General features: G+C 40.9%; 2 protein-coding genes and 1 long non-coding RNA gene across 4 annotated transcripts; all 3 read right to left on the bottom strand.

Annotated features, from left to right (window-relative positions):
- Nucleotides 1–27251, bottom strand: LOC124284437 (transmembrane protein 179B-like). Of its 2 annotated transcripts, none has more exons than XM_046720518.1 (5): nt 26830–27251; nt 4993–5162; nt 4133–4273; nt 3494–3572; nt 1–327 (listed from the first exon to the last, which is right to left on the bottom strand). In XM_046720518.1, the coding sequence occupies exons 1-5, from the start codon at nt 26923–26925 to the stop codon at nt 181–183; spliced, it is 633 nt and encodes a 210-aa protein (XP_046576474.1). In that variant the 5' UTR covers nt 26926–27251; the 3' UTR covers nt 1–180. The 2 variants fall into 2 exon arrangements, with proteins under 2 accessions (XP_046576474.1, XP_046576475.1); XM_046720519.1 differs by lacking the exon at nt 26830–27251 and adding an exon at nt 26642–26815.
- LOC124284441 lies at nt 11379–22209 on the bottom strand. Its single transcript, XR_006900550.1, has 3 exons — nt 22115–22209; nt 16461–16614; nt 11379–11456 (listed from the first exon to the last, which is right to left on the bottom strand). It is a non-coding gene; the product is annotated as an uncharacterized LOC124284441 (long non-coding RNA).
- LOC124284439 (putative nuclease HARBI1) lies at nt 23622–25074 on the bottom strand. Its single transcript, XM_046720520.1, has 2 exons — nt 24276–25074; nt 23622–23909 (listed from the first exon to the last, which is right to left on the bottom strand). The coding sequence occupies exons 1-2, from the start codon at nt 24662–24664 to the stop codon at nt 23783–23785; spliced, it is 516 nt and encodes a 171-aa protein (XP_046576476.1). The 5' UTR covers nt 24665–25074; the 3' UTR covers nt 23622–23782.
- Nucleotides 27252–27498: the final 247 nt, after the last annotated feature.

Here is a 27498-nt window from a genome sequence, read left to right as displayed (position 1 = left end):
GTAAAACAGATTCGTAAAGTTGAAAAGATTATTGTCATGAGTTCAGTAAATGCTGATAATCTGTGAAAATTGGCGAATTCTTAACAAAACTTTACACTGCGCTACCCAGACCTAATAAGGGGTGTGTAATTAAACACACACCACAGCAGGACAGTTGACTCAACTTGTCCCAGTGATCGTCTAGAATGTGGCAGGGACTTGCTGGGGTGGTGTTGAGGGTTGATCCTTAGAGGGTGGTAAACACGGCAGCCGGCCATTCCTCCACAACACGAACAGTCCCCCGATGAACTGGACCAACCACAGGATGACCGCTGCCCAAGCTCCTCCCTGGGTAGTTACAAAATTAACATGCAACTGTACTGCGTTCATATAAAATGCATGTGCCTTTCGCCTTAAATGTTGTAACAGATATAAGCATGCTTTACCATTGACTCGATTCTCAATCCTTTGGAATACTCTCTAAACAAACGAGTTACGAGAAATCCTTAATTTCGAGTTCCGTGTAGATTCTCTTTTCAACAAATGTTTATTTAATATTACCGAGAAAAGTGTTTGCGTTGAGACACAGTCACTAAAGTAAACCTATTGGTAGGATATGTCAAACACCCGGTGGTCTGGTCAAGGCATGAATCTTCACGGACCTCCGTCTCAAAGATGGGATAATGCTGCATGCCCCGTTACTCCATAAACTGAAGTCAAAGTAATTTTTGGACTGCGTGGAGTTTCCTAAATGTGGCATTTCGAACAAAAATCATTCTTTTTTTCCCAGTATCGGTATTAGACTAAGTCATTTCTGTCTGCTTCGACTCATTGAGGTACACAACCAGCCTCAATGACGGGTTGGCCATTGATTATGATCGAGTTTGCTAGAAATTCAATGTTCAAAAACTGACTGACGCTAGAGAAAGCCATCAAAAGATGGTTTCATGCATATACACTAAAACTGGCTTTAGTTTGGTGCTGGTGATATAGTTTAAGGGCGTATGAGTCTATTTGCTCTCATAGGTATTCGTAACTACTCGCCTCTTTCCGTAACCTACAAGAAGACTCTATCGCCAAGAATCATGGCAAACCAATCAAATCGCGCGTAGTAAAACGCATTTGAAGCATGAAAATGGCGGCATCGTTGAAATTTGAAACTTCGCTAAACCATGCAAAGCACAATTTAATCATAAACTTTGAGCTAAAGCCAAGGATCAGCAACTTTCAGCTCTGAAACATCTTTACGAAGGGTATGACTGTATAGTTGTTTTGCCGAGTGGATGTGGAGTAACCACGTTTCGAAATTCAGACTTATCTTTCCTTGGAAAAGGTACTCCAGAGTATTTTCATCACTGTGTCCGTTTGCGCTTAGGGATGGGTACGAGGCGCCATCCGGCTTGCCGGAATGACACGAATAGTTACAAATGCCACGGGAATGGATCCAAATGCATTGCCTACAGTGGGGGTTAGCTTAGGTGTAAAGAATTGCAAACAGAAATGCCCCATATAACGCACTGATATTTCTATTAGGTCTACAAGGGGACCACCTCCGTGGTGTAGTGGTTAGAGCGTCCGCCCGGAGAGCGGAAGGTCGCGGGTTCGATCCCCGACCGCGTCATACCAAAAGACGTTAAAATATGGTACTTGTTGGTCCCTGCCTGGCGCTGGGCATTGATCGGTACAACACGGACTGGTCGGCTCGGAGTCAGTATAATGTGTCTGAGCAGGGTAGGGGAGACCGGGGTCAATTGTAAAAGTTTTCGCTCAAGCATAGTGTAGGTGAGTAGAGTTATTTCCCTTTACTTTCCTGCGGTACTCATCCAGGCGTTTTTCATCTGCTCGCTTATGGCGAGATACAGTTGACGAAAAATCGTTTTTCACATAGGTAAGTAAATTTTTCACAAAACGTATTAAACCGTTCTTAATGCAGTAAATGGTGTTTGGTATGAAATTAACTTTTCAAGTGTAAAATTTAGATATTACGACATATTTGGAAGTAGAAATATTTGAGAAGCCCAAAGTTGTTAACGTGTGACGTGGCATGAAACATGGCTACTGCCATCAGGGGCAATTGTAACACTGTGTTACAATTGCCCCCATGTAATTTTCCCTTGTGTTATGATAATAAAACAAATTATGGTGAAGGTTTTATGTTAGTTCTTTACTAGGTTTATCATAGTAGAACATTTTCAGTTTTATGTTGATAGTTTTAGCCTCGGGTGAAAGTTTTTGGTGTAAGTCTTTGTATTATTTTTTGGGCATACCAATACAAGAATTTTAAACGAAAAACATTTTAAATGTCGGTGGTTAAAGGTTTATTGTTAATCCATTTCCACCTCAACTGATCAAGATAACATCTTTCCACATTTTATTTTGATTGTGAAAATAAACCAATTGTTACATTTGAACCTTCTTTGTTATCCATCCATTTCAATTGCACCCACCTCAATTGCTGTTACAATCCCCATCCACCTGTTACAATTGCCCCATCCACCTGTTATCTTTACAATTGCCCCACATTTTACCTTTACAATGATGTTTATTTGGAAAAATTGCCCCACCCACCTGTTACCACCCATGTTACAATTGTTACAATTTGTTACAATTGCCCCACCCACCTGTTACAATTGCCCCACCCACCTGTTACAATTGCCCCACCCAATACAATTGCCCCATCCACCCAATTGCCCCACTCCACCTGTTACAATTGCCCCATCCACCTGTTACAATTGCCCCACCCACCTGTTACAATTGCCCCACCCACCTGTTACAATTGCCCCACCCACCTGTTACAATTGCCCCATCCACCTGTTACAATTGCCCCACCCACCTGTTACAATTGCCCCATCCACCTGTTACAATTGCCCCATCCACCTGTTACAATTGCCCCATCCACCTGTTACAATTGCCCCATCCACCTGTTACAATTGCCCCACCCACCTGTTACAATTGCCCCATCCACCTGTTACAATTGCCCCGTGCTAGGGGTCATTTGTAACACTTGCAGTCATTGCATTTGATACGTAATAACTTTGTAACGACATGATAGTGAACTTGAAACGACACTGAGGTTTAAAGCCAAGAAGCCAATGTACTAGTTAGTACCGATTAACTTCGTGATCGGTCGTCTGGGATCGAACTACAAGAAGTTAAGTAAAATGTGTTACAATTGACCCCGGTCTCCCCTATTCATGCTTTACTGCGGCATGGTATCTCAGTGGGCTAGCACTATAAAACCAGCTTCAGTCTGGGCTAGCACAAGCAGCCGCACCCCACATACACACGCATGCACGTCGTCATACGAGCGAAATATTCTCAAGCATGACGTTAAACCCAATTTCACCTCACCTCACCTCACCTCACCTACAAGGGATTCTGTAAAACCATTAGTGAACCAAAAGGTATTGATATTTTATCAATCTATGAACTAGTTCACTACTGCTGGAGTGAAACTACATGCATAGTACGCCATAAGATGGCATTAATTAATATGACAAGTATTCACACTTACCTCTGCTGCAGATAGGTTCTCATAGAAAAAGTCATTTTTTGATTTGTCATGACCCGGTATCACTGCTTCCTTCGAGCACCTGTGCAGAAGGAGTGAGTGGTGTTTATAACCATTATGGTATGGTCAGTCAGTCAATGGAGAAGCAGAACACGATGGCATAGTCAGCCAGTGGAGATGAATGACACGATGGTATAGTCAGTCAATGGGCAGGCATGACACAATGGTATAGTCAGTCAACAGAGAGGCAGGACACAATGGTATAGTCAGTCAATGGGAAGGCATGACACAATGGTATAGTCAGTCAACAGAGAGGCAGGACACAATGGTATAGTCAGTCAATGGGAAGGCAGGACACAATGGTATAGTCAGTCAACAGAGAGGCAGGACACAATGGTATAGTCAGTCAACAGAGAGGCAGGACACAATGGTATAGTCAGTCAACAGAGAGGCAGGACACAATGGTATAGTCAGTCAACAGAGAGGCAGGACACAATAGTCAGTCAGTCAGGTCCTGAAGGTGCATGACATGATGGTTAAGTCAGTCAGCCGTCAGAGCAGCGAAGACAGTCCGGTACCATTGTGTACTGTGTACTGTCTACTGTGTATTGTGTTAAATTAGAGAAGATAGGATGTTCTCACGGTATATTTGTTCCGCCAACGATGCTGTCGCACAACGTTTTGAAGCCAACACTGATGGTGCAGGCAGATATTAGGACAAAGAAAAATGCAACACCGTCTGCGATGACCTGGATCAGGAACGGTAACTCTGCGAACTGCATTCTGCAAAAAAGACGATTATCGTACACTGATAAGAGAGTGAGTGAGTTAATATTTAACGTCACATCGGCAATATCTCAGCCATATCGTGACGAAAACAATTTATACAATATAAAGTGAAAACGTTTTGAAGATTAAAACCTGTCGACGATGGACAGTAAAAATACTAAAGAATCACAGATATGAATAAAACTAGCGAGCAAAGACACTGATAAGAGACTGAAAGCAGTTAGCATTATGTAATCTATACCCTGCACGGTGGACGCAATAGTTGCATGATGCAGTTGCCTATTCACGAGTCTGTTATATCTCCTAACTACGTCTACCCTGGACCTATTGAGCGGTGGGTTAGTTCAGTGGTTAAAGCGTTCGCTCGTCACACCGAAGACTCGGTTCGATTCCCCACATGGGTACAATGCGTAAAAGGGGCGCTGGGGTATCCTAGTGGTTAAAGCGTTGGCTCGTCACGCCGAAGACCAGGGTTCGATTCCCCACATGGCTATAATGTGTGAAGCCCATTTCTGGTGTGATATTGCTGGAATATTGCTAAAAGCGGAGTAAAACCACACTCACTCACAATGTGTAAAGCCCAATTGATGTCCGTCGCTGTGATATTGATAGAATATTGCTAAACGCGGGGTAAAACTGAACTCACTCACTGGACCTAGCACTGCCATTGTTTCCTTGTGAGTCTGATTCCAACGACAGGCGTAAGCACTTACAGTTTATCCTTTACAATGCCGATGAAGGTGAGGACGGTCAGCACGACGACGGCGATGGGACACAGCAAGCAGAATATGACGGCGATGGCGATGCTGTAGTTGCATGTCGACGCCGACCCGTACGATTTCTTTACCTCGGCGTACAGCAAACAGTTGTTTTCATGTTTATTCTATAACAGATAACAGCAAATACTAAACAAACGAGTAACGTCATATCAAGCAGATTACGTCATGAGATTTGTACGCCAGGGCCTCCTTTCGCGAAGCACTAAGGTGCTCGTAAGTCACTAAGGTAACCTTAGTACAATGTCAAAGAATGGGAGGTAAGGTTAACCTTATAGTAAGGTTGCTTCGCCAAAGAAGCCCCTGACCAGGTAAAATAGTCGGTTGCTTGCGTCCGAGTGCTTCAACGATAAAACAATGTAAAACCACTTTCAAGGTTATTTATCACGGTGAAACTTTGCATGGATATAGAATATGCAGTTAAACATACACTGAGCTTCCTAACTCAATTTTCCCCAAACATGGACATAGAACACTCTGGTTTTCTGGCGACGATTTGTCTATACAAGATCAACTATCAGGACGTCATCTGATTTATTACATGTTAAAAGAAGACAGGATTTAGAAACACCTATGTATGAAATGATGTGGTTCCAGATATTTTTGCCTTATAAATGTTTAATGTTATGTGTGTCATATCGTCCACCTAACACTGGGTCATGTTTTTGGAATTCATTGGATAATTCAATTAGTTCTGCTCTTGATATATCAAAACACATGGTTTTGCTGGGAAATTTTAACCAAGATCTTTTATGTACTCATGTTCACAACGTACGTGACCTGATTATTCACTACAACCTACAAAATGTTATTACTGAACCAACAAGAGTAACGCCCGTCTCATCCTCCTTGATTGATCCCATTATTTTATCTGAGGATTGTTCATACAAAGATATTGCCGATGTGACGTTAAATATTTACTCACTCACTAACTCATACAAAGACGCAGGGGTCGTTGAATTAACATCAGATATTAGTGATCACAAGTGAACCTACGTCTATCTTTCAAGCTATGTAAATGTTGTATAACAACGGTAATTATGATGCTTTAAATAATCTGATTAGGGACACTAATTGGGAGAGTATTTTTTCTAAAACTCCAAATGTTAACGACGCTTTTGTAATATTTACTTCTCTGCTTAAGGAATATATGGTTAGATGTATCCCAACCCAGACCATTACAGTCAGACCTAAAGACAAACTTTGGTTTGACAGTGAACTTCGGAGAGAAATTAGAAAAAGAGACCGTTTAAGGAAAAGAGCATTTCGAACACTGAATACTTCTGATGTATCTAAATTCAAAAAGCAGAGGAATAAAGTAAACAATCTTAAAAAATTAGCCAAGGAAATTTTTTATTCGAATTTAGGTATTTTTTTTATCTTCTCACTCTACTCAATCAGCAGATTATTGGAAGGTTTTTAATTATTTGTTGAAAGGTTCTACTTCACCAGGACCCATTCCCCCTCTCGTAACTGATGATTCCGGAATACCTTCAGCATTTACAGACATTGACAAAGCCCAAACGTTGAATAAATATTTTGTATCTGTTTCCAATATCTATGATGAGGGCAAGACTTTGCCACCTGTTAGCCATCGCTGTCCTAACAGCATTACATGCGTTAGTGTTACTGAAAAGGAAGTATCGGATATGATTAAGACTTTACCAGCAAACAAAGCTAGTGGACCTGATGGTATTAATATGAGAATGTTAAAACGAATTTGTACATCAATAGCTGAACCTCTTTGTTTAATGTATAATATTTCTCTGAGTCAGTGTGTTTTTCCTTCAGCTTGGAAAACAGGTAATATTATCCCTATTTTCAAAAAAGGAGATAAATCCCTCCCTACTAATTACAGACCCATAAGTTTATTATCTATCCTCGGGAAAATGTTTGAAAAAATAATGTTAAAGCATTTACATAACCATTTCAATAAACATAGCATTTTAAGTAAATTTCAATCAGGTTTTACTACAAACCACTCTACCACATCTCAACTCATTGAAATCTATCACAATATATGTTCAGCTCTAGATACTCATCACCTTTATTGTATGATTTTTGTGACATTTCAAAAGCCTTTGACAGGGTGTGGCATAAAGGGCTATTGCTCAAATTAGAAAAGTATGGTGTTCGTGGGCATTTACTTAGTTGGTTAACAAACTATTTATCTGATAGACGACAGAGTGTTTCCATCAATGGTACATTATCAAAAGAATTAAATGTTACTGCAGGAGTTCCTCAAGGATCTGTCCTGGGTCCATTTTTGTTCCTTGTGTACATCAATGATTTACCTGAAACTCTAACAAATGTCACAAGACTGTTTGCCGACGACACTTCAATTGGTGCTGCAGGAAAAGATGTAATAACCATAGAAGCTACTCTTAACTATGATTTAGCAAAATTGAATGAATGGGCTGACAAATGCTTAGTTAAGTTTAACCCGAACAAGACCAGATTCATGCGTTTTAAAAAATGGAAATTGTCCACAAGTTCCTGACTTGATTCTCAATAATGAACATTTGGAACGTGTACATCAACATAAACACCTCGGTGCCATCTTTTCAGATAATACAAAATGGTCTCATCATGTATCTGCTGTAATAGATTTGTCTATACAAGATCACAACTATCACCATCCAGTTGGGCTGTATAACGCTTTATGTCTTTGCATATACTTTCCCTTAACCACGTTTATCAGCATTTAAAGTGTTATTTTAATAAATAAAAAAGATCTAAAAAAATTAGGATAAGAATTCTGAGGGTTCGGAATATTGGGATTTTGTTTATGTGACATGGAAAGCGCACGCGCGCACATACAACAATTATGCCGTATAAAATTATTGTTTAATAAATCAGTAAACATCATGTAAACCTGTAAACTTGAGAGCTGGATTTCCTGCAAGACATTTTCAGCTTCATTTGTCCTGCACCCATAAACTAATCCACAAAATGTTATCGTCCGAAACAGGATTTCCTGTTATGCGCACTACCGTTCAAAATGGCCACGCCCATGTTAAGCTGTAAGATTGAGAGCAACCGATAAACAGTTTCATGGGGTGCAAATATAGGTTTGAATAATATGAGTTGGTCAAATTATAGCATTTTCCATTAAATGAATCATGGTGAGTATCATTTTTTATACTTTTAGTCGTGTTTGTTTGTTTTACGCCGCACTCAGCAGTATTCCAGCTCTATGACTGCGGTCTGGGCCAGACAATCCAGTGGTCAACAGCGTGGGCATCGTTCTACGCAATTAGGATACAATGACATGTGTCAAACAAGACAGCTAGAGCGACCACCCGATCCTGTTAGGTTTGTGAAACAGGGCCCCGGAACTGATTGGACGTAAACCAGAAATGGTCCGAGCAGTCAAACTGGCAGTCTGGAATCGATTCCTTAGATGGGTCAGTCGAATGTGGTTGTCTTGCTGACGTGACGTCACGCGTGGACGGCCAGTCCGAGGCAAATCTCTCCCATTATGTTGAAAACGTCTCCATAGCGGATGAGATCGTGTTTCCATTGACACCAAAATGTATGTCTCCAGCATACCCACAGCGCGGAGACGCTGATTTTCTATAAGCCGTGACATATAGGTTGGAATTAACGTCTTTTCCACAACATTCAAACCGAAACATGAGTCTCATTAACCAATTCAGACAATGACCTACTTTTCAGCCGATTCGAATTTTCTCATATGAAAGGGAGAGAGACACACTACAAACAACTATGGTTATACTAAATCAATTCATCTTACAAATTAATTTTAAGATTAAAGTTTAAAAATCGTCGTACTGTCGAGGTTAGGCAGCATGTCGTTAACTAAGACGTCACAGACTGTGTTTGAAGAGATTTGCGGCTCACTGGTTACAACTGTTATATGTTCTTTGTTATTTATTTTGTAATGTACAATGTGATTGATATATAATATCAAGTGCGTACCAGACCGCCAAACTTTACTAGCGGCCGAGCATCGTTTTGAGATTTCCACGATTTCAGTTTGTCAGAGCACGCTGTACGACAAAGCACGCTGCACGACGTGTTTGCAAGGATTAGAAGGAGCGTAGTGTTGCAATATACAAGTGATAGATGTATCAAATAATACTGTTTAATATTTATATATCCAGTTGAATGAGTTGGTCTCAAAATTCTGGAATGGTTATTGTACTAAGTTGCGCAATAGGACGGAACCCAGTCAGCAGGAAACGACTGTTGTGTAATCAATATTTTGACTTGACAGTCCTTCAATTTTTCAATATCAGGTTATAAACATTCTTGTTGTCAAAAAGCATGCAAAGAGTGAGTAAGTTCATTGTGCACAAAGTACACGTGCCACGCGCGATAAATGACATCAAATTTCATGCAGCGTGCTTTACTACATGTTTATTAGGGTTATTTGTAAATAGCTTTTATTTTGTGCAATTTTATGTTTTGCACAATTACTTTTTTCCGTTAGTATATAAATCCGACATTATAGTCTGTCAACCCAACTTTTGGGACACCCCTTTTTGATATATATACATTTGAACCTGAAACCCACGCTACTGTGACCCGAGGTCATGCACGTGAATTGCGCGCTGACCTAACCCGTAAGCTGTTACGTTTACTCGACTACACCCCGTCTCTTGACACCAAAACAAACAGAAACTTTAATGATAGTTACTTAAGTAACTTTTTCCCCAAGTGACCAACAAACTAAAACTTATTACGTTAAAGGGGATCATTAAGATATACGTTAATTGTCGTTAATAGCATGTGGTTATGGAAGATATTTCACAATAGGGGTGTCCCAAAAGTTGGGTTGACAGACTATAGTCCCGGTACAAGCAGTCCCACACAACTGGTGTTTGGCGTTAGGCCAAGCTATTCTTTATAAATAGGGGTTATCACATACATCAAGTAGACCTCGTTTATAACATACCAAAACATTAGTCTCATTAAGCGCAGTACTATGTGTAATGGTTTGACCTACTTTCTTAGAGATCACTATTTTTCTCGACCATACGCTGCCCTGTACTGATTGTGTTGATTTGGTTACAACTGAATTATATAAATCAGGGTTGTTTAAAATGATATCTTGGGGCATTTGTTTAATCAAAGTTGTATTTTCACCGTACTTTGATATAAATCAAAGGTACATTTCTGCATGTACGTTATAAGGAGGGGTTTCAAGAAGCACTCGTAAAATGGGTTTCTTTATCGGCCAGATAGCTGGTTAAACCGTAGTTATCTTTTCCTGTCAACACTGAGAGCTCTTTGAAAAAATCACTGCGATTGGTGTAAAATGCCCGCCGTATTTCAATTTTGAATTATACCACCCAGTCCACATTCAGTTAACATACATTTCGACGAGCCTCGTTTTGGGATCCAGCACCCGAGGCAAGGTTGGACGGAAGAGCGACAGAGTTTTATTGTCTGCCTTCACAACATTTGGTGAGTTGATTTTGATCGCATTTCTGTATATACTTGTACATAACATATCAAAGTACAACTACATATATGCAAAACGTGATTTACTGACTTGTGCGAAGAAATATGACAAGTATAAGTATTGAGTCGAACTTAGGTTATTCCACTGTGACAATGCCATGGGTGACGAAGGTTTAGACAGGGACGATAACTCTCACGTGTTTACATTGTTGTTAGAAATCCAAGTAGCAACCACCGACCATTTTTGTGGAAATCAGCTAGAATTTATTTTTATTTTTTAGGGAACCTTAGATATATCTAAGGTGACATGCATTGTCATATTTCACATACTTCCATCAATATTTTTTTCTGAGACCTTTGTAAGTCGAAAAAAAGGGGCGTTTTTTAATATCCATTTTCGGATATGGAGGAAAAGTGACCTTGCCCTGGTAGAGGTGCTGAACAATGTCCTATGACAGAAATAGACACAGTTTTGGATTCACAAGGCTTTATTCTACAACATGACATAAAATTTAATCACCATTTGTTCATAATATTTGACTAAGAGCACTCTGAAGACAGGTACCGTCGGGCTGAAGAACAGGAAAAGCACCTGTAAAATGAAAATATGACATATTTAACACTAAAAAAGAGGAATAAAATATATCACATACAATGAATTATATGAATAAATATATTGAGACTTCAAAAGATTATAATTGATATTTATATTATGAATTTACATTTAATTAAGTTAACGAGTAAATACATAAAATTAATAATAAATACTTCAAGTTCTTTGCTTTTAATAATCAATAACCTTGCCCTGGTAGAGGTTCTAAACACTTTCCTATGAAAAAAATACAGAGTTCTTGTATTCACAAGGCTTTTTTCTACAAGATGATATAAGATGTAATCACCATTTGTTCATAATATTTGACTAAGAGCACGCTGAAGACAGGTACCGTCGGGCTGAAGAACAGGAAAAGAACCTGAAAAATGAAAAAATGACATATTTAACACTATAAAAAAGTATTAGAATATATCACATGCAATAAATTATATGATAAAATATATTAAGACTTTACAAGATTATAATTGATATTTATATTATGAATTTACATTTAATTAAGTTAACGTGTAAACACTTACAATTAATAAATACTTCAAGTTCTGTGCTTTTAATAATAAATACATATACAGTGTTTTTAGTGAAGGTTACTAACAGGATGGGTTTAAACCATTACTCTACAATTGGGAAATCAATTGTTTTTAACAATCAAATCTCATGCACCTTGAAAACAATGCAAACATGTAAGTATTCTGAAACAATGAACAGCAAGCATTGTTAGATCTGAAATAAAACAAAACAAATAGCTTTTGTTATAAAAAAACAAGTAAAAAACGAACAATAACATGTTTATTGTCAAGACAGAAATGCCCCAAACAGGCATAAGAAACAGGGTTAAGAACAGAAACAATTAGTTCAAAATATAAACACCAAGTGAACAGAAATATTATTAGTATTCAAACATAGAAAATGGGAAGCAGATAATGTATGAAAACATTACTTGGCCTCAATGAAATAAAACAATGAACTGAACAGAAAAATAAACCTCAATTATTTTTTAGGTTAGTAAAGTATTAGTTGAAACAACATGCAAACTTCATAAGTTGAAAATTAAATACGTTACATGGTGGTATCCTCTGGAAACCATGTGCATTGACACATATAGTCAGTCTTCTCCTCATCAACTGCACATGGTAATACAGATGAGTCTCTTTTTCAGGCCTCTTCTCAACAGGCCTCTTCAGATGAGTCTCTTTCAACAATGGCACAGAACATGGTAATATACAGATGAGTCTCTTTTCAGGCCTCTTCTCAACAATGGCACAGAACATGGTCTCTTTTCAGGCCTCTTCTCATCCACAGAACATGGTAATACAGATGAGTCTCTTTTCAGGCCTCTTCTCAACAATGGCACAGAACATGGTAATATACAGATGAGTCTCTTTTCAGGCCTCTTCTCAACAATGGCACAGAACATGGTAGTACAGATGAGTCTCTTTTCAGGCCTCTTCTCAACAATGGCACAACAGATGAGTCTCTTTTCAGGCCTCTTCTCAACAATGGCACAACATGGTAATATACAGATGAGTCTCTTTTCAGGCCTCTTCTCAACAATGGCACAGAACATGGTAATACAGATGAGTCTCTTTTCAGGCCTCTTCTCAACAATGGCACAGAACATGGTAATATACAGATGAGTCTCTTTTCAGGCCTCTTCTCAACAATGGCACAGAACATGGTAATACAGATGAGTCTCTCTTTTCAGGCCTCTTCTCAACAATGGCACAGAACATGGTAATATACAGATGAGTCTCTTTTCAGGCCTCTTCTCAACAATGGCACAACATGGTAATATACAGATGAGTCTCTTTTCAGGCCTCTTCTCTTTTTCAACAATGGCACAGAACATGGTAATAGGCCTCTTCTCAACAATGGCACAAGAACATGGTAATACATAGATGAGTCTCTTTTCAGGCCTCTTCTCAACAATGGCACAGAACATGGTAATACAGATGAGTCTCTTTTCAGGTCTCTTCTCAACAATGGCACAGAACATATTTACAGTAGGTGGCATATGAATTATGACAACAACAGCATTGTTTTTCAGGCCTCTTCTCCTTTCTATAACTCTTCGTCACTGCTTGCCTCTCAGGCGTTTGTCTCACTATGATTTGGACATCTCCACTTTCAAAGTCAGCACACATGTCATATACATATACTGCAGGATCATTGTCATAGGTTACATTGTACCATTTTGGGAATCCAGGTACAACTGAAATCAGAAATCATATACTGTACCATTTTGGGAATCCAGGTACAACAGAAATCACATAACCATTGTAAGTGGCATCAGTAAATTTATGACGGATGCGTTTCCCGACAAAGAGAGGAATTCCTTCTTGTTGTTTTTCACTTGTCACAGCTGTTGATGTGGCCTTAATCAATGTTATCAAGTTCTTGGATAAATCTTCAATGCTGTGCTTTACATACTTTCCGGCTGCATTCTTTTTGGAAAAGGAAAAGACTTTGGGATCCACATGTTTTTGTTTGAGTACCTGTTTCCTGAATCTCAACTGAGCCTCTAAAGATTTCCTCTGTTCCTTCAGGGGAAGTTTTGCAAGACCTTCGTGAACCTGCTCCAGACTTTGCCACAATCCATAGAAGCAGACATCATTTGTGAGAGTCTCTGCAGTGTTCAGTCTCTTTCTTTCTCTATCCTCAAGCTTCCTTTTATCTTTTTCTTTGACTTTCAAGTCGTTTTTTTTCAATTTCCTCTAACCTTGATTTGAATGTTTTCCTCAATTCTGCCCCTCCTTTCCTGGACTCTGCTAATAATGTCTTTCTTCTTTCGTCATCCATTCCATCTTACCATTGCCTCGTTCTGTTGTGTGAGTACATAAGGAAGGACTCATTTGTCAGTAATGTTGTATTTGGCCTGTATCTTAACAGCTGATCCAGTTGACCGAAAACAAACTCTGGTAATTTGTTGTGCCTCAATGCTGAACTTGTCTGTGCTCTTGTTTCAGCAGAGGGTTCCAGTACTTGCCTCCTGGCAGGTGATCGGTCACCATTCTTGATAACAGTTGTTGGATAGTCTTGAGGAGACTCTGTAACAAAGGGCATACAATGTGGTCGATAGAAGGATTTTCTTCAATGAGTGTCTTCATAACTGAGTCTTCCTCAATGGCGGGAGTGTCAAAAGGTGTATTCTCCACTGTCATGAAGCTTGAGACCGTGTCAGTGTCAGTGGATCCTTTGTCAAGATAGTTGACAAGGGTCCTGTAGTGGTAGTTAATGTCCATAATGTGTCCTTTGGTTTCCAATAATCGCCAAAGAGGACCACTGATGAATTTGGAAATAAGTCCTAAAGATTTCAGGCCGGTCAGGTACAGGATTTCTTTGACATCTAGAGACACTGCCTTGAGAAGACTGTTAGACTGTCCATGGACTGTATCCAGAAAGGTTGCAATGTCCGAGTGATGGACATATACAGCATGGCCGAGGGCAAACACAAGAATAAACCTATTGTGCTTGAAATGAACTATGTTGTTCTTTCCTCTGTTCTGGCTCCTTAGGTATGTCTTGAACTCTAGACTCACTCCATTCTTTTCATCTTCACCGACTGCAAATGCTTTGCAACATGTCCGTATGAGTCTTAAACATCCACTTTCGTTCTTGTGAAACCGCTTCAGTTCAGGTAATTTCCCTGATCCAATCTCTTGCTCATCCAAGAATGTCTTCTCAAAAGCTTTCAAAGTAGCTTCACAGCTGTCGGCCATTCCCACCAAAAGATGAAGCCCGCAAAAGAAATTATTCATTTTGGAACAAATGGTTTTGTTCTTCATTCAGCTGGGTCCAGCCATCGATGACTTTGGGCAAAATGCTGGTCGGGAATTCTTCTAGGAGTCTATTAAAGGCCTTTTCGGTCGATGCTCTATCTGACATCGTATCCCGGATATTTGCCAACAGGCGATAGCCAGCATTCATATCTCCTCTCCTCTCTTGGTCATGGCATCTATCACTTATGTCTTCCAAAATTTTGAAAGTGTCCAGTGTCGTCTGACTGCTTTTGTTTGCCATATCTCTCAACCCAAGGATGTAGGATGTTTGATCCTTGTCAGTAACAACGTAGGTCTCCATCGTTCTGCCATATTTACGTGTTTCATCTGTATACAAAGTTGTATGTTGTTCTTCTGTCAGGACATCCGATATTTGTGACTGGGCTACAGCTAATTTGGCATCCACAAATCTGTTTACTGTCGTGGCAGATGGTACCCCGTTTGGAGTTTTACCAATAGCTTTGCAACATCTCTTATAACTCTCCCGACTTTTTCTGAGGCAACTTTTTGATCTGTAAGATTCATCACACATTCAACTGTCTCTGGAGTAAACTTGTGCATCTGTTCATCATATAGTTGAATCTCTTCTTTGTCTTCAAGCATTAACTGCAAATACGATATGCTCTTGCTCTGGTCTCTATTAGCTGCTTTCAACGTTTCAATTTCCTGTGCCTTTGCATCTGGCCCCTTTGCATCTGGCCCCGTTGCATCTGTCCCCGTTGCTTGCTTCCTCTCTGTCCTGGTCTCCTGAGAAATTAGTTTCTGGGACAGACTTTTAGCTTCTCTCCTCTTCTCAATAAGTAACTTGAGGTACTTGTTGCTCTGTTTCTTGAAATACTTCACCTTTTTCATTTGAATCTAATTTTCTGATTTTTGATGATAGTTAAGTTTTTGCTTTGCTCAAATCTTTCTCACTTTCCTTTCCTTTCTCAGATATCTTGCTGTGTTTCGTGGAGAGCATGTCATACTTCCTTTTCAGCTGCTTTGCCTTTTCTTGCAGGTGAATGACAGTCTGTCGACGTTCTTGGAGTAGTTCTGTAACCCTTGTTGTTGGTTGAGCTGTTTGTTGAGGTTCAGGTGTTGCTTGAGATGAGGCTGAAACTGTTGAAGTTGGAATATGAAATGTCCTATTTATAAATTCAATTTTCTCCTTTGCCACGTTTCCCTTTAGATTGGTTTGCCGTACGGTGAACTTTTGACATCAATGCCGCTCTGTTTAGAGTCTCTAAAGGGATAACACACATCTTGGATATCCATTTTTCCATCGATGCTCCAATTTCCATTTTCATTGATTTAGCAACCTGAAATAGATCTAGAACTACTCCATTAGTTAACTTGGCTTCTGAAATAGTAGGCAGTGGAACTGTTTCGTCCAAAAGCTGGCTGACATCTGTGATTCCAATTTGCTGTAAGTTAATCATAATGATGAGATATTGTCTGTTGATAGCATAAATTTTCCTGTCGTCAGCGTTTGAGTGGCCTTGTGGTGTTTCCAGCTCTCTGCTAGGCAACCTGTAAATAGTCCTTCCGTGTTAACAAAAAATCCCCGCTACATATTGTCTGTGAGGCATTTTGTTTCCACTTACTTCTACTCTTTTTTCTTCGGCTCTTCTTCGAGATGAGAGAGGGACTGCTGGAACTCTCAGTAGATTCAATCAGAATAGGTTGGCTTGGCCTCACTTGGTGGGTTGAGGTGGATGGAACTGGAGCTATTCCCTGATTCAAGTCACTGCCACGTGTCTGAAATAAAAAAACAAATATTTAAAACAAACAGTTTATAAGGGAGCATAGCTTGATCCATGTGTATTTATACTGGTAATATCTTTATTGATCTGATAGCCGTTAACAATTTTCAATAACGTGTTTAAAATATTATGTAGCCCTAATTATCTGAAAAGTAACATCATCTATCATAGTTAAGCTTCAGGACATTTTCTTTCTTCCAACATTTATTTGAAAATGAACAATATTTCTTATGCATATGAAAGTTCCTTTTTAAATGAACTTACAGTCCAAATGACCACTTATCCTCATATTATTAACTAAATGTAAGTAATAAAAATATTTTTTGGAAAGTGTAACAACTGTGTTGAGTTTGAAGTGTTAATGATTAAAAACATTTCACAACACCTGATAATATGAAAAGTCACTGAAGAATTCATGTGGGGGCTGAGTAGCTTCACAAGAATACAAAAATGTAATTTCCTGAATAAAATTGATATTTTATACTTATCCTGACTCATGCTCTTTTGCTTGTCTCCTTCCTCTTGCGAACGTTAGTGGAACACTTGTATCTCCTATTGAAGCTCCCTTCAATAAAAAACAGACGTAAAATCACTACTCACCAAGAGTTATCTGTCTGGCCGTTTTGGCGGGAAAACGGCGCCACCGTACTCCCATGCTTCACTCTCTCCGAATTATGAGCCCGACACTTTAATTTACAATGAAATCCAAAGTGTCTAGTGGGGAGGTTGGGAGGGCTTACCTCATGAGTCAGGATAAGTATAAAATATCAATGTTATTCAGAAAATTACATATTTTTCCTTATCCTGACTCATGCTCTTTTGCTTGTAGAATCCATCGGATTCGGTGGTGGGTCAAGCCACTTTTGGATTCTATGTAGTGATTTACGTCTTACATACCCCCCTATGGGAACTTCCTGGTAGCACTTCTTTTACTGCTAGGCTCTGCTGCTGCTGTAACCCTTCACTTCCAGCTTTCTCTGATGGGGGGACCACAATTGTTAACTTTTGGTCCTTGCTTCTGTTAACATTTTATGTGGATTTTGCAACTCCATCTCTTGATGCGAGCACCAAGTGGAGAAGCGACCCTTTCCTGTACGAGTATGTCCTTACAAGTACTGGGTCATATCACTTATGCTAGTCTGTCCTAGACGTGCATATAGACTCTAAAGCTGAACTCTCCTGAGTGTAGGCTTTTGCAAGTCATGTGATAAAAGGGCGAGACTCCGTCTCAGCGCCTTTGTGGGACTGTCAATTGTTGTGCTACAACAAGTGGGCCGAAATGGTGAATGCCAGAGACGTCCTCGGTGACGATGTCCCTCAGGTAGTGGTTGGCAAACAGCATGTCCCATTTCCAGAAGCAGCCCTCCATTATCGTCCTGATAGAGCAATTCCCATGTAGAGCGAGTGTTGACGCCAGAGCTCTAACTTCGGTTGGAGGCTCTTGGAGGATCAAGTCCTGCTGCTTTGTAGGCCCGTAGTATGACAGTTCTGATCCAGATTGATATCTTAGTGCGGAAGACCTCCGTCTGTGTCGCTGTCGATATCGGGACGAAAATACGCTTGAATATCCGTCTCCTGGACCTGGATCTTGTAGGTAGACTTGCAATGCTCTCACTGGGCACAAGGATAGGTCCTGCGTATCCTGTGGTCCAAGGACTGATGATAGTGTTGAGACGTGGAACTGTCTGTCTGGATGACCTGGCAGTTGATTCTTGATATGAAGTCCCATCTCAGTCCCATATGCATGATGTTTTGATTTTCATCAAATCGTGTTCTCTCGAAGTCCAGAGCATGGATTTCCGACATCCTTGCTGCTGTTGCTAAGGCGATCAGGCACAGCGTCTTCTACGTCAAGAACTCGAAGGATGTCCTCTCTAATGGTTCGTAGATGTCACTGGTGAGATGTCGTAGAACTACGTTGAGGTCCCACGCCAGAGCTTTAAATCTCTGTTGTTGGTCCTCCAATTTAAAAGGGCGTAGTAAGGCCAGTAACTCTGGTACTTTCGTCAGTTGCACTCTTCCTTCTGGTGATGACTGAGCTGAATGCCGCTAGGTAAGTTGAGAGTGTTGACCCTTTTAACCGCTTCGTTTGTCTAGGGTGACAAAGGTAGTCCGCCACTTGAGGGTGTGTCGCTTTTATGGCTGTGAAGCCGGTCCTCGAAGCGTATGTCTCGAAGCTTCGCCACTTGTCGTCGTACAAGGTGCGTGTAGACTTGCGTAGAGCTAGTGTGACTGCTTTCGCTGCGCTGGCGGAACATCCTCTTCAATGTTGACAGGGAAGGTCTCTAACCCCGTGAAGGCAGCCAAATCATGTAGGTCCCGTCTAACTGGACTGTAATTGAGGCCTTCCTCTCTCGTTGACAGGTTGTTGTCACTTGTAACCCATTTCCTGACATGTGAACTACGTCCGACCTCTGCGCAGGGCGTTGTCTCTCATGGTCCAATCAAAATAAAGCATTTTGATTCCTTTGGCTTCCCGCGATGTGACGTCACCGGTGTAGCAGGAAAAGGGCCCTCGTAGAATCTAGTGCCGCCGTAGAATCTTGTCTCCACTCGGTCTTGTCCGTAGCCTCCGGAGTTACACGAGTGACCATGTGTATCGAGGGTTGAATGGTAAACGCGCGAAATATTTCGCCGCGTAATACCGATGTATGTAGGCTGTTTCCCTGGCTGCTGTGACTGTTACTTCAGTCCTGAAGATAATGCAGACGTCCTTTTATACAGATGATCAGCTGAAATCGTCACGTCCTCAGTGCTGCTATTGTAGACTGCATACATCGATCTCAATGAAGCGTCGTAATTGTAGAGTTGATGCTGAACTTTGTTGTAAATTCTACCCAGGGAGTCGTTGATGATTTTGTAGTTTCCTAGCTTTAGCAAGGCTGCTGCTGAACCACGCCAGTGTGAATATCTGCAGATCTGTACGGAAGTGAAGATCTCTAGATGGCCATGAGTCTTCTGATGTAGATATATCAATCTATGTGAATCCTGTCCTGATTCAGTCTGAAGGTCCGTGCCGGTGATGAATTCGGACAAGAGTACCCCTCTTGAACTTCATTACATGTCCCTCAGTCATTTCCTTGTAGGGTGACGCTAGGTCCAGTCCGCCATCGTGTCCTGGTTGAATATCCTTGGAGATCTGCATAGCGATCTACGTGGCGGTCTGCATGGTGCGTCTGTATGGCGCCCTGTGTGTAGGTGATCGTCTTGTAGTCCGGGATTGCCTTCCCGGCAATGTATTCCTAAGTGGGGATACCGTGATGATCTGCGAGGCGTTGTTGATGCCCTTGAAGTAGGTAGTCGGCGTGAAGGTCCTTTATTAGGCTCATCATCTGTTGACGGTCTCTGAAGACGGCATGTAGCGTTCTGTTGAGAGTCTAAGTACTGCGACGTCTCTGCGTTGTAGATGGCATTTGCTTTCACGCAGGCTCTTTGATGTCCTGTTGAGAGTCTGAGCGCCGCGATGTCTCTTTGTAGATGGCTTAGAGGGTGACGTCTGTATCAGGTCCACTAGAGTGAGATCGCCGCATTCTCTTCCTTAGCTGGGGACGTCTGTATCAGAGTCCACTGTCGTGAGATCGTGAAGATCTGCGTGGGGATCTGCGTGAAGACCTGCGTGGAGATCTGCATGAAGACCTGCGTGGAGCGTCTGTAGGGCGATCTGCGTGGAGGCCTGCGTGGAGGTGAGCGTCTCTTGGTTCGTGAATGCCTCGGTGAAGCCATTGACGATCTGCGAGATGTTGATGACGTCCTTGAGGCTGTGTCCGAAAGGACTTCACGAAGGCTGTTCATCTGAGTCGTCATCTGAAGATGAGCGTGCCGTCCTGCGCAGATCTGCTCCTGGTTCTGGGTGTCGCTTCGCTGGAGGGCCTCTCCGATGTCTCGTCAGTGTTGGGTCCTTCGTGCAGGTCCAGGTCGTCTCTGCGGGTGATGACTTTGAAGGCCCCGGGTTGAAGATCTGCGATGATTGTAGAGCTGCCCTCTCTGCGCTGGTAGCAATATGGTCCAGGGATCGCTCATCTGCCTCCAGCGTAGATGGTAACTCTCTGCTGCATGAAGACCCTGGGTTGAAGATCTGCGATGATTGTAGAGCTGCCCTCTCTGCGCTGGTAGCGATACGGTCCAGAGATCGCTCATCTGCCGCCAGCGTAGATGGTAACTCGCTGCTGCATGAAGACCCTGGGTTGAACGTCTGCGATGATTGTAGAGCTGCCCTCTCTGCGTTGATCTGCCGCCCTCGGACTGCTTGCTGTATCTCTGGGATGATCAGCAGCGGCTCATCATGAAGTCATCTCACTTCCATCGGGACGATGTCTGCCGAAAGGTCCCTGTAGTCTGCGCAGAAGTCCCCGTAGAGCTGCTAGGCGTCTTAGGGGTGTGAGGCTTCATTCTGCGTAGAGGATGGCTTCTTCTTCTTCGTGTGCGTTGAGGGGTTGTCCGATGTAGAAGCCAACTTCTTCGAAGTAATGGCGGACAACATCCCACGCCCATCCTCCGAGGACACCTCTGGCAGGTCACTGGATGGAAGTAAGTCGTCTGACAGCAGTAGACAGCTCATGAGGGACTCAGCCGGTTTATCCATGACTTGTAAAGTCGCCTGGATTGTCGCTAGTACGTCTAAGTACAGAGAAAAATTATTTATTAAATGGAATTTCTGTTAAATGCTGATAAAGATTACATCGATAGCTGGAAGTACATGTTGTTGTGCAGCTATGGCACAGTCAATGCGGGTTTGCAGCAGCGAACCTAAACCTACATCGAAAACAGGTTTTCATGAAATGTAAACAACTGAACAATCACGTACAAAAACCGTGAATAAACAGTGAAAATACGAAAAAATTTCAACCCATATTGTTGAAGGATACTCCCTAAACCCCTATAAAGGTAATTTATAGGGTAATAACTAAATAATCAAAGGATATAGTGCCGTATTGGAGACACAGGTGCTCTCCCAACCGTCCACTAGGGCGAAGAAGGAGAGAGAGTGAAGCATGGGAGTACGGTGGCGCCGCTTTCCCGCCAAAACGGCCAGAGAGATAACTCGTGGTGAGTAGTGATTTTACATCTGTTTTTTATTGAAGGGAGCTTCAATAGGAGATACAATTGTTCCACTAACGTTCACAAGAGGAAGGAGACAAGCAAAAGAGCATGAGTCAGGATAAGGAAAAATGTGTATGTTTTGAAAAAGCTTTTTTTTTCAGAAAAAATATATAGATATTTCATACAAATACATTTTTGTATTTACTATTTGCAACCAAGAGTTCCATTATCTGAAAAGAAATGGTTTTCACTTAGAAAATTGGAGACTGAAACAAAAATAATTTAATAAAATAATTTGGAAAAAGAAGACATCATGTGATCTGTAATTTCGTAATATTTTGTAAATTATTTACAATTACATTAACATGAGAAACATGTTTTAACAAAATAACCTTGTATCCAACATATTTCTCATGTGATTTATATAAAATCATTATTGCCTTCACCACGGTTACCTGGCTTTCTGAAAACTCCAGACTGTTGTCTGGAAAATCCAGTAAACTTGTTCCCGAGTCTACTGCTTGGGAACAGAAAGTCAAGCGGTCGTCTGACATCTGTCAACTTTCTGAAGTCTGCTCTTCCTCAGCTGATCCCAGAAGAAACAGACGCTTTTCAAAAAGATATAGTATAACTCATGTTAAATTCATTACCAATCTGAAAATGGAATATGAATATTGATAGCACTTTTGTTAATGTCATAAAGTTAACTTGTAATGTATAGCTTCAAATAGTTTCAATACTCTTTAAAGTTTAACTTTAAAAAATCAATTAAGGCACCCATTATATTAGAAATCATACAAATTAAAATTATTTCAATGAAAATATTAATAAGGTAAGTTACTTCACAAATAAGTTTATGACATTAACATTGGAATAAGAACACTGGTGCTGTCATTGTATGCAACTACCCATACGTTGACCACGTGGGTAATAAATATTAATCTCGTACGTCACACGAGTGTCGTATCGCGTTGACCTGTGTCGTAACGACTTGACCTGAAATTCTAACGATTTGATTGGATAACCGATGACCTCTCAATTAGGTCACATTCTGACGTAACTATTTTTTCATTCATAACAAACACGTGAATTCATTCATTCTACAACTTAAATGCATTGTGGGAATGTAAACATTGCGAACGTTGCCGTGTCGCTGTTTAATTGTGAGTCGAACTGAGACATTATATCTGTCGAAAAACATAAACGCAATGTTTCCACCAGTGATGTTAGCCGAATGAAGCAACTGGAGACCAAGAAACGAGGTGCAACGGAGGAGGAGGAGGATAATTGAAAGTTTGATAGGTGTTCGGGCAACTGGGCCCATTTACACCTTGCCCATCATAAAGGTTTGCTACGTTGATAAATGTTTACAAAGTAGTAAAGCTGCCACAAGCTTTAATGTAAGCAAGAATGACATTCTGAACATCATTGCGAGTGATATTACTTGTACACAACAATCCAGTCAAGGAGAGGTCAATATTAAGCGCTGTCAAAGATCCCACCATCGCCGTACGATGAGTTACATATTTTTGACAATGCAGTAAAAAATGAGCAACATCATCTAGCTGATTCAACGGAGTAGTTTACTGTAGGAGGCTGTACGAGGCGATGACAACTGACATGCATCGTGACGTCGGTTACCATGGCAGTGACGTCATTAGTGTGACGTCATGAAAATATTGTACTACAGTACAAAACTCTTCCGCAACCTCTTTATGAAACCGGTTTCGGTTTGAAACCAAAAACAAAACAAAAATACGCTATTTTGTCAATTTAAATGCATGTAAGACGTGGGTAATAAATAAAATACCACACTCGGTCTCATTACATACGAATTATACGAAACTCGTGACCTTCCTATATTATCTGACCTCGCTTTCGCTCGGTCAGATACCATAGGAAGGACACTCGTTTCGTATAATTCGTATGTAATGAGACCTCGTGTAGTATTCTCTATGTATCACTATAATAAACATATGTACTTTTCAACAGTGGATATGATCTAACACTATATGAAACATTCTGGTTAATTTGGCATAAATGCCATCAGTCATAAATAACTTCTTATCTTTTCAATTAAGTTATATTATGTACCATAACCATGTCAGTGTAGAATTGAATATTTACCCAGAATCTCCCAATAACCAGCCATCAACCACACCAGTTTCCATCTTCTTTCCGAGGCCACTGTTCTTCAGTATGAGAGAATCATGTGTGCTGCCAGGCCAGCGAACAACAACATTCGTAAATCTGAAAATGAACAATGATAGGTTACAGTCTTAACAATAATGTATGGTGCAATTATCAAGCCATTATTGTTTATATATATTATAAAATATGTCTAGTATATAAACAAGTTGGAGTTCTACATATAGGTGTGATTACAACATGTAAATGACACAATCTTAATTTCATCAAGTGACATGTAGAGTGGAGTCAGCTGGAAAGTACTACGGTAAAAAGTAAAAGGTCAAGGACGTTGCTAATGTAAACAATTCAGCAATGTTGCGATAGATGTTCGATAGAAGCACTATAAACATTGTCTTACGGGAAAGGGTATTTACATTATATGTATTTGCATATAGATATTGTTAAGTGGCAGATATATTGGCTCACCTGAGGTCAGAATCGCAAACTCCTTGCACATTTATGGCGTGGTAGCCCTTACGGCAGACGAAAGCCATTTCCTCATTTGCAGGTGGTCGTTTAATTGGTATCAAAGTACCATCTACTGCACCCAGTACTTTGGGGAAGCCACCAATACTGCAGAACCCAAGTTTAATTCTCTCCTGTTCTTCTCTTGTCCATGGAAAGGAAATATTCTTCAAATGGCTGTTAAAAGCCCGCACAGTGTCATGGAAGGCCCGGCTTACACTTGCCTCAGATACACCATGGAGATCACCGATCTCGGACAGGTAACCGCCTTTCCCCAAATATCTGAGAGTAAGGAGTACCTGCGTCTCGGGAGAAAGGGAGTTGGAACGCTGGGTGAGTCTCTCTAGCATGGGCCTTACAAGGCCTTACAAGGTCAACTAGAGATGGCATGTCTGGGCATCCGGTAACGTGCAAAGAGCTCGGCATCGGCGAGGCAATCGAGCTGCATCGTGAGGTCACGAAAAACCCTCTGTTTCTTCAAACTACGGTCTAATTCAATACATACAATGAAAGCAGTCGCCATCTTTATTGTTACTAAATATTAACCTTAGTTGTACTAAGGTTGGGTCATGCCAACCTTATTGTTTTCACCTTACGTAAGATTAACCTTAGGTAAGGTTGTTTTGTGAAAGCAGACGTGACGTCAACCTTAGTAGAGACCTAAGGTTGAAATCTTAGAGTTAAGATTAACCTTAGAGATAAGGTTGCTTCGTGCTTATTTTCCTTGTTCTCAGTTGATTTTTATCATTGTTTTGGTTACAGAAACTGCTGCTCTATTTTGCCACCAAGATAAGCTGAACTTCGTTTCCGCCATGTTTGTTGTGAGGGAACGCGAAACCGAAACTGCGAAACCTGCCTCGGAGATGGTTTCGAAGTTTTAGAACCCAGTTTTAGGTTTCGACATAATCGAGTGCATGGTTTTCCAGAAACCAAAACCGGTTTAGCATAATCGAATAGGCCCTAAGTAGATATTTAGTAAAGACTGGTCCAGTCCAAGACTAGGAACTAGAAAGGTTACTATAGTCTGTTTGCAGTGAAAACGTACCGATGAATTTCAATTTAAACAAAATTGGTAAATCAAATTAGTTGAAATTAAGATTGCGAATCCTCATAATTTTACCTTGCCAATTGAACATTCAAATCACAGAATTTTATTCAACTTAGGATAAAAGTTGTTTAACAAACGATCAAAGATTCAAATCGCTATCATTGGTTTGTATTACAAAGGGGTAAGCGCAGCAGATGGAACAGTGAAACAAATGCACGTGCGGTACGTGATCAGCGTTAACTTAGACCAACCCTACTTGTTCTCGGTGTTTCATTTAAAGTGCATACCCCCTTGTAATACAAACCAATAATAGCGATTTGAAACTATGATCGTTTGTTAAACAACTTTTATCCTAAGTTGAATATAATTCTGAGATTTGAATGTTCAATTGGCCAGGTAAAATTATGAGGATTCGCAATCTTAATTTCACTTTATTGGATTTACTTTTTTGTTTAGAGTGTAATTCATCGGTACGTTTTCACTGCAAACAGACTATAGTCAGCCTTGTTGAACTGTTGTAACAAGCAGGACAGAGAAATTTTGAACATTGTCAGAAAACAAAACAATAATACGCTACTAAAGCATTTGAAGCCTTGAAGTAGGTTGTTCTAATCATTACAAAAATAAATGTCGTGTTCATCAATATGGGTCGGCATGTCTTCTCTCGATGCCGTTGTGGTATTTACTCGTAGTTTGATGTACAATCAGATGAATGGCTGCTTGTAACAGCATCCAAACTACGGGTATATAATGTCATCTTTGGAGTCGGCCGCCTCCGTGGTGTAGTGGTTAGAGCGTCCGCCCGGAGAGCGGAAGGTCGCGGGCTCGATCCCCGACCGCGTCATACCAAAAGACGTTTAAATATGGTACGTGTTGGTCCCTGCCTGGCGCTCGGCAATAATGGGTACAACAAGGACTGGTCGTCTCGGAGTCAGTATAATGTGTCTGAGTGGGGTATTCATGCTTCACTGCGGCATGGTATCTCAGTGGGCAAGCACTATAAAACCAGCTTCAGTCTGGGCTAGTACAAGCAGCCGCACATACACATACACACGCATGCACGTCGTCATATGAGCGAAATATTCTCAAGCACGACGTTAAACCCAGTTTCACCTCACCTCATCTTTGGAGTCGCATTTACAAGCATCCAATCCCAACTCCGTTGTAAATTATTAATGATCAAGACATACTACTGGCAGAACTGGATTACGATGTGACAAATATCGATTATGAATGTCACATGAATATATACAAGCCTTAACTTGTCAAAAAGCCTTACCTTTAGTGCGTACGCTGTCATTATCGATACGACGACACATAGCGAAACACAGCCGTAAGCCGAACAGAAAATATTGATACTCCGCTATCCAGCATAAGAAGTGGCCTGCCACACAACGCTCGCCCATGCATGTCAAGTGGCGGCAACTGGGACACATTCAATGAAGGAATGCACGTATTTATACTTACCATGCTCACTGCTAGTGCTGAAAATATTACAAGACTACATATTATGATGGCAGCATATAATGCTGTCCTGAAAATGAGGATCAAGCGAGCCGACATCACGAAAGCCGTCACTGAGCAGTATCCGTGTTGTCCCAAGTGCAGATTGAACACTGACAGCTACATAGCAGGCAAACGCCATCGCGCACGCTGACGGTCTGTGTGGCGGTCGCAGTTGCGTCGCCGTACAAGATATAGTTACGTAACAATACACCAGCGACTTATCATCGGTCACGATTAACATTCAAGACAATGTACAATTCATTCAGTAGGGTATCACTCAAAGTCAAAACATAGGAGGGCGATTACTATAAAAGCCAAGCGTCCTCACTGGTCAGTACACAACACCACTGACAGTAAACTGCTTGACTGTAATCGTTCCTCTTCTTCTTATTAAATTTACGCCTTGTTATTTGATACTGTTGTCTTATATATGTATGGAATAATCTAGACAGTTTATGATTTTATTGGTTGCTCACGACCGCCTCCGTGGTGTAGTGGTTAGAGCGTCCGCCCGGAGAGCGGAAGGTCGTGGGTTCGATCCCCGACCGCGTCATACCAAAATACGTTAAAATATGGTACTTGTTGGTCCCTGCCTGGCGCTCGGCATTAATAGTACAACAAGGACTGGTC

The sequence above is a fragment of the Haliotis rubra genome, unplaced genomic scaffold (assembly GCF_003918875.1).
Source record: "Haliotis rubra isolate DU_JTF1 unplaced genomic scaffold, ASM391887v1 Scf337, whole genome shotgun sequence".
NCBI classification, from domain to species: Eukaryota; Metazoa; Mollusca; class Gastropoda; order Lepetellida; family Haliotidae; genus Haliotis; species Haliotis rubra.
The sequence above is the reverse complement of the archived record's forward strand: the minus strand, read 5'-3'. Positions and strand labels throughout refer to the sequence as shown.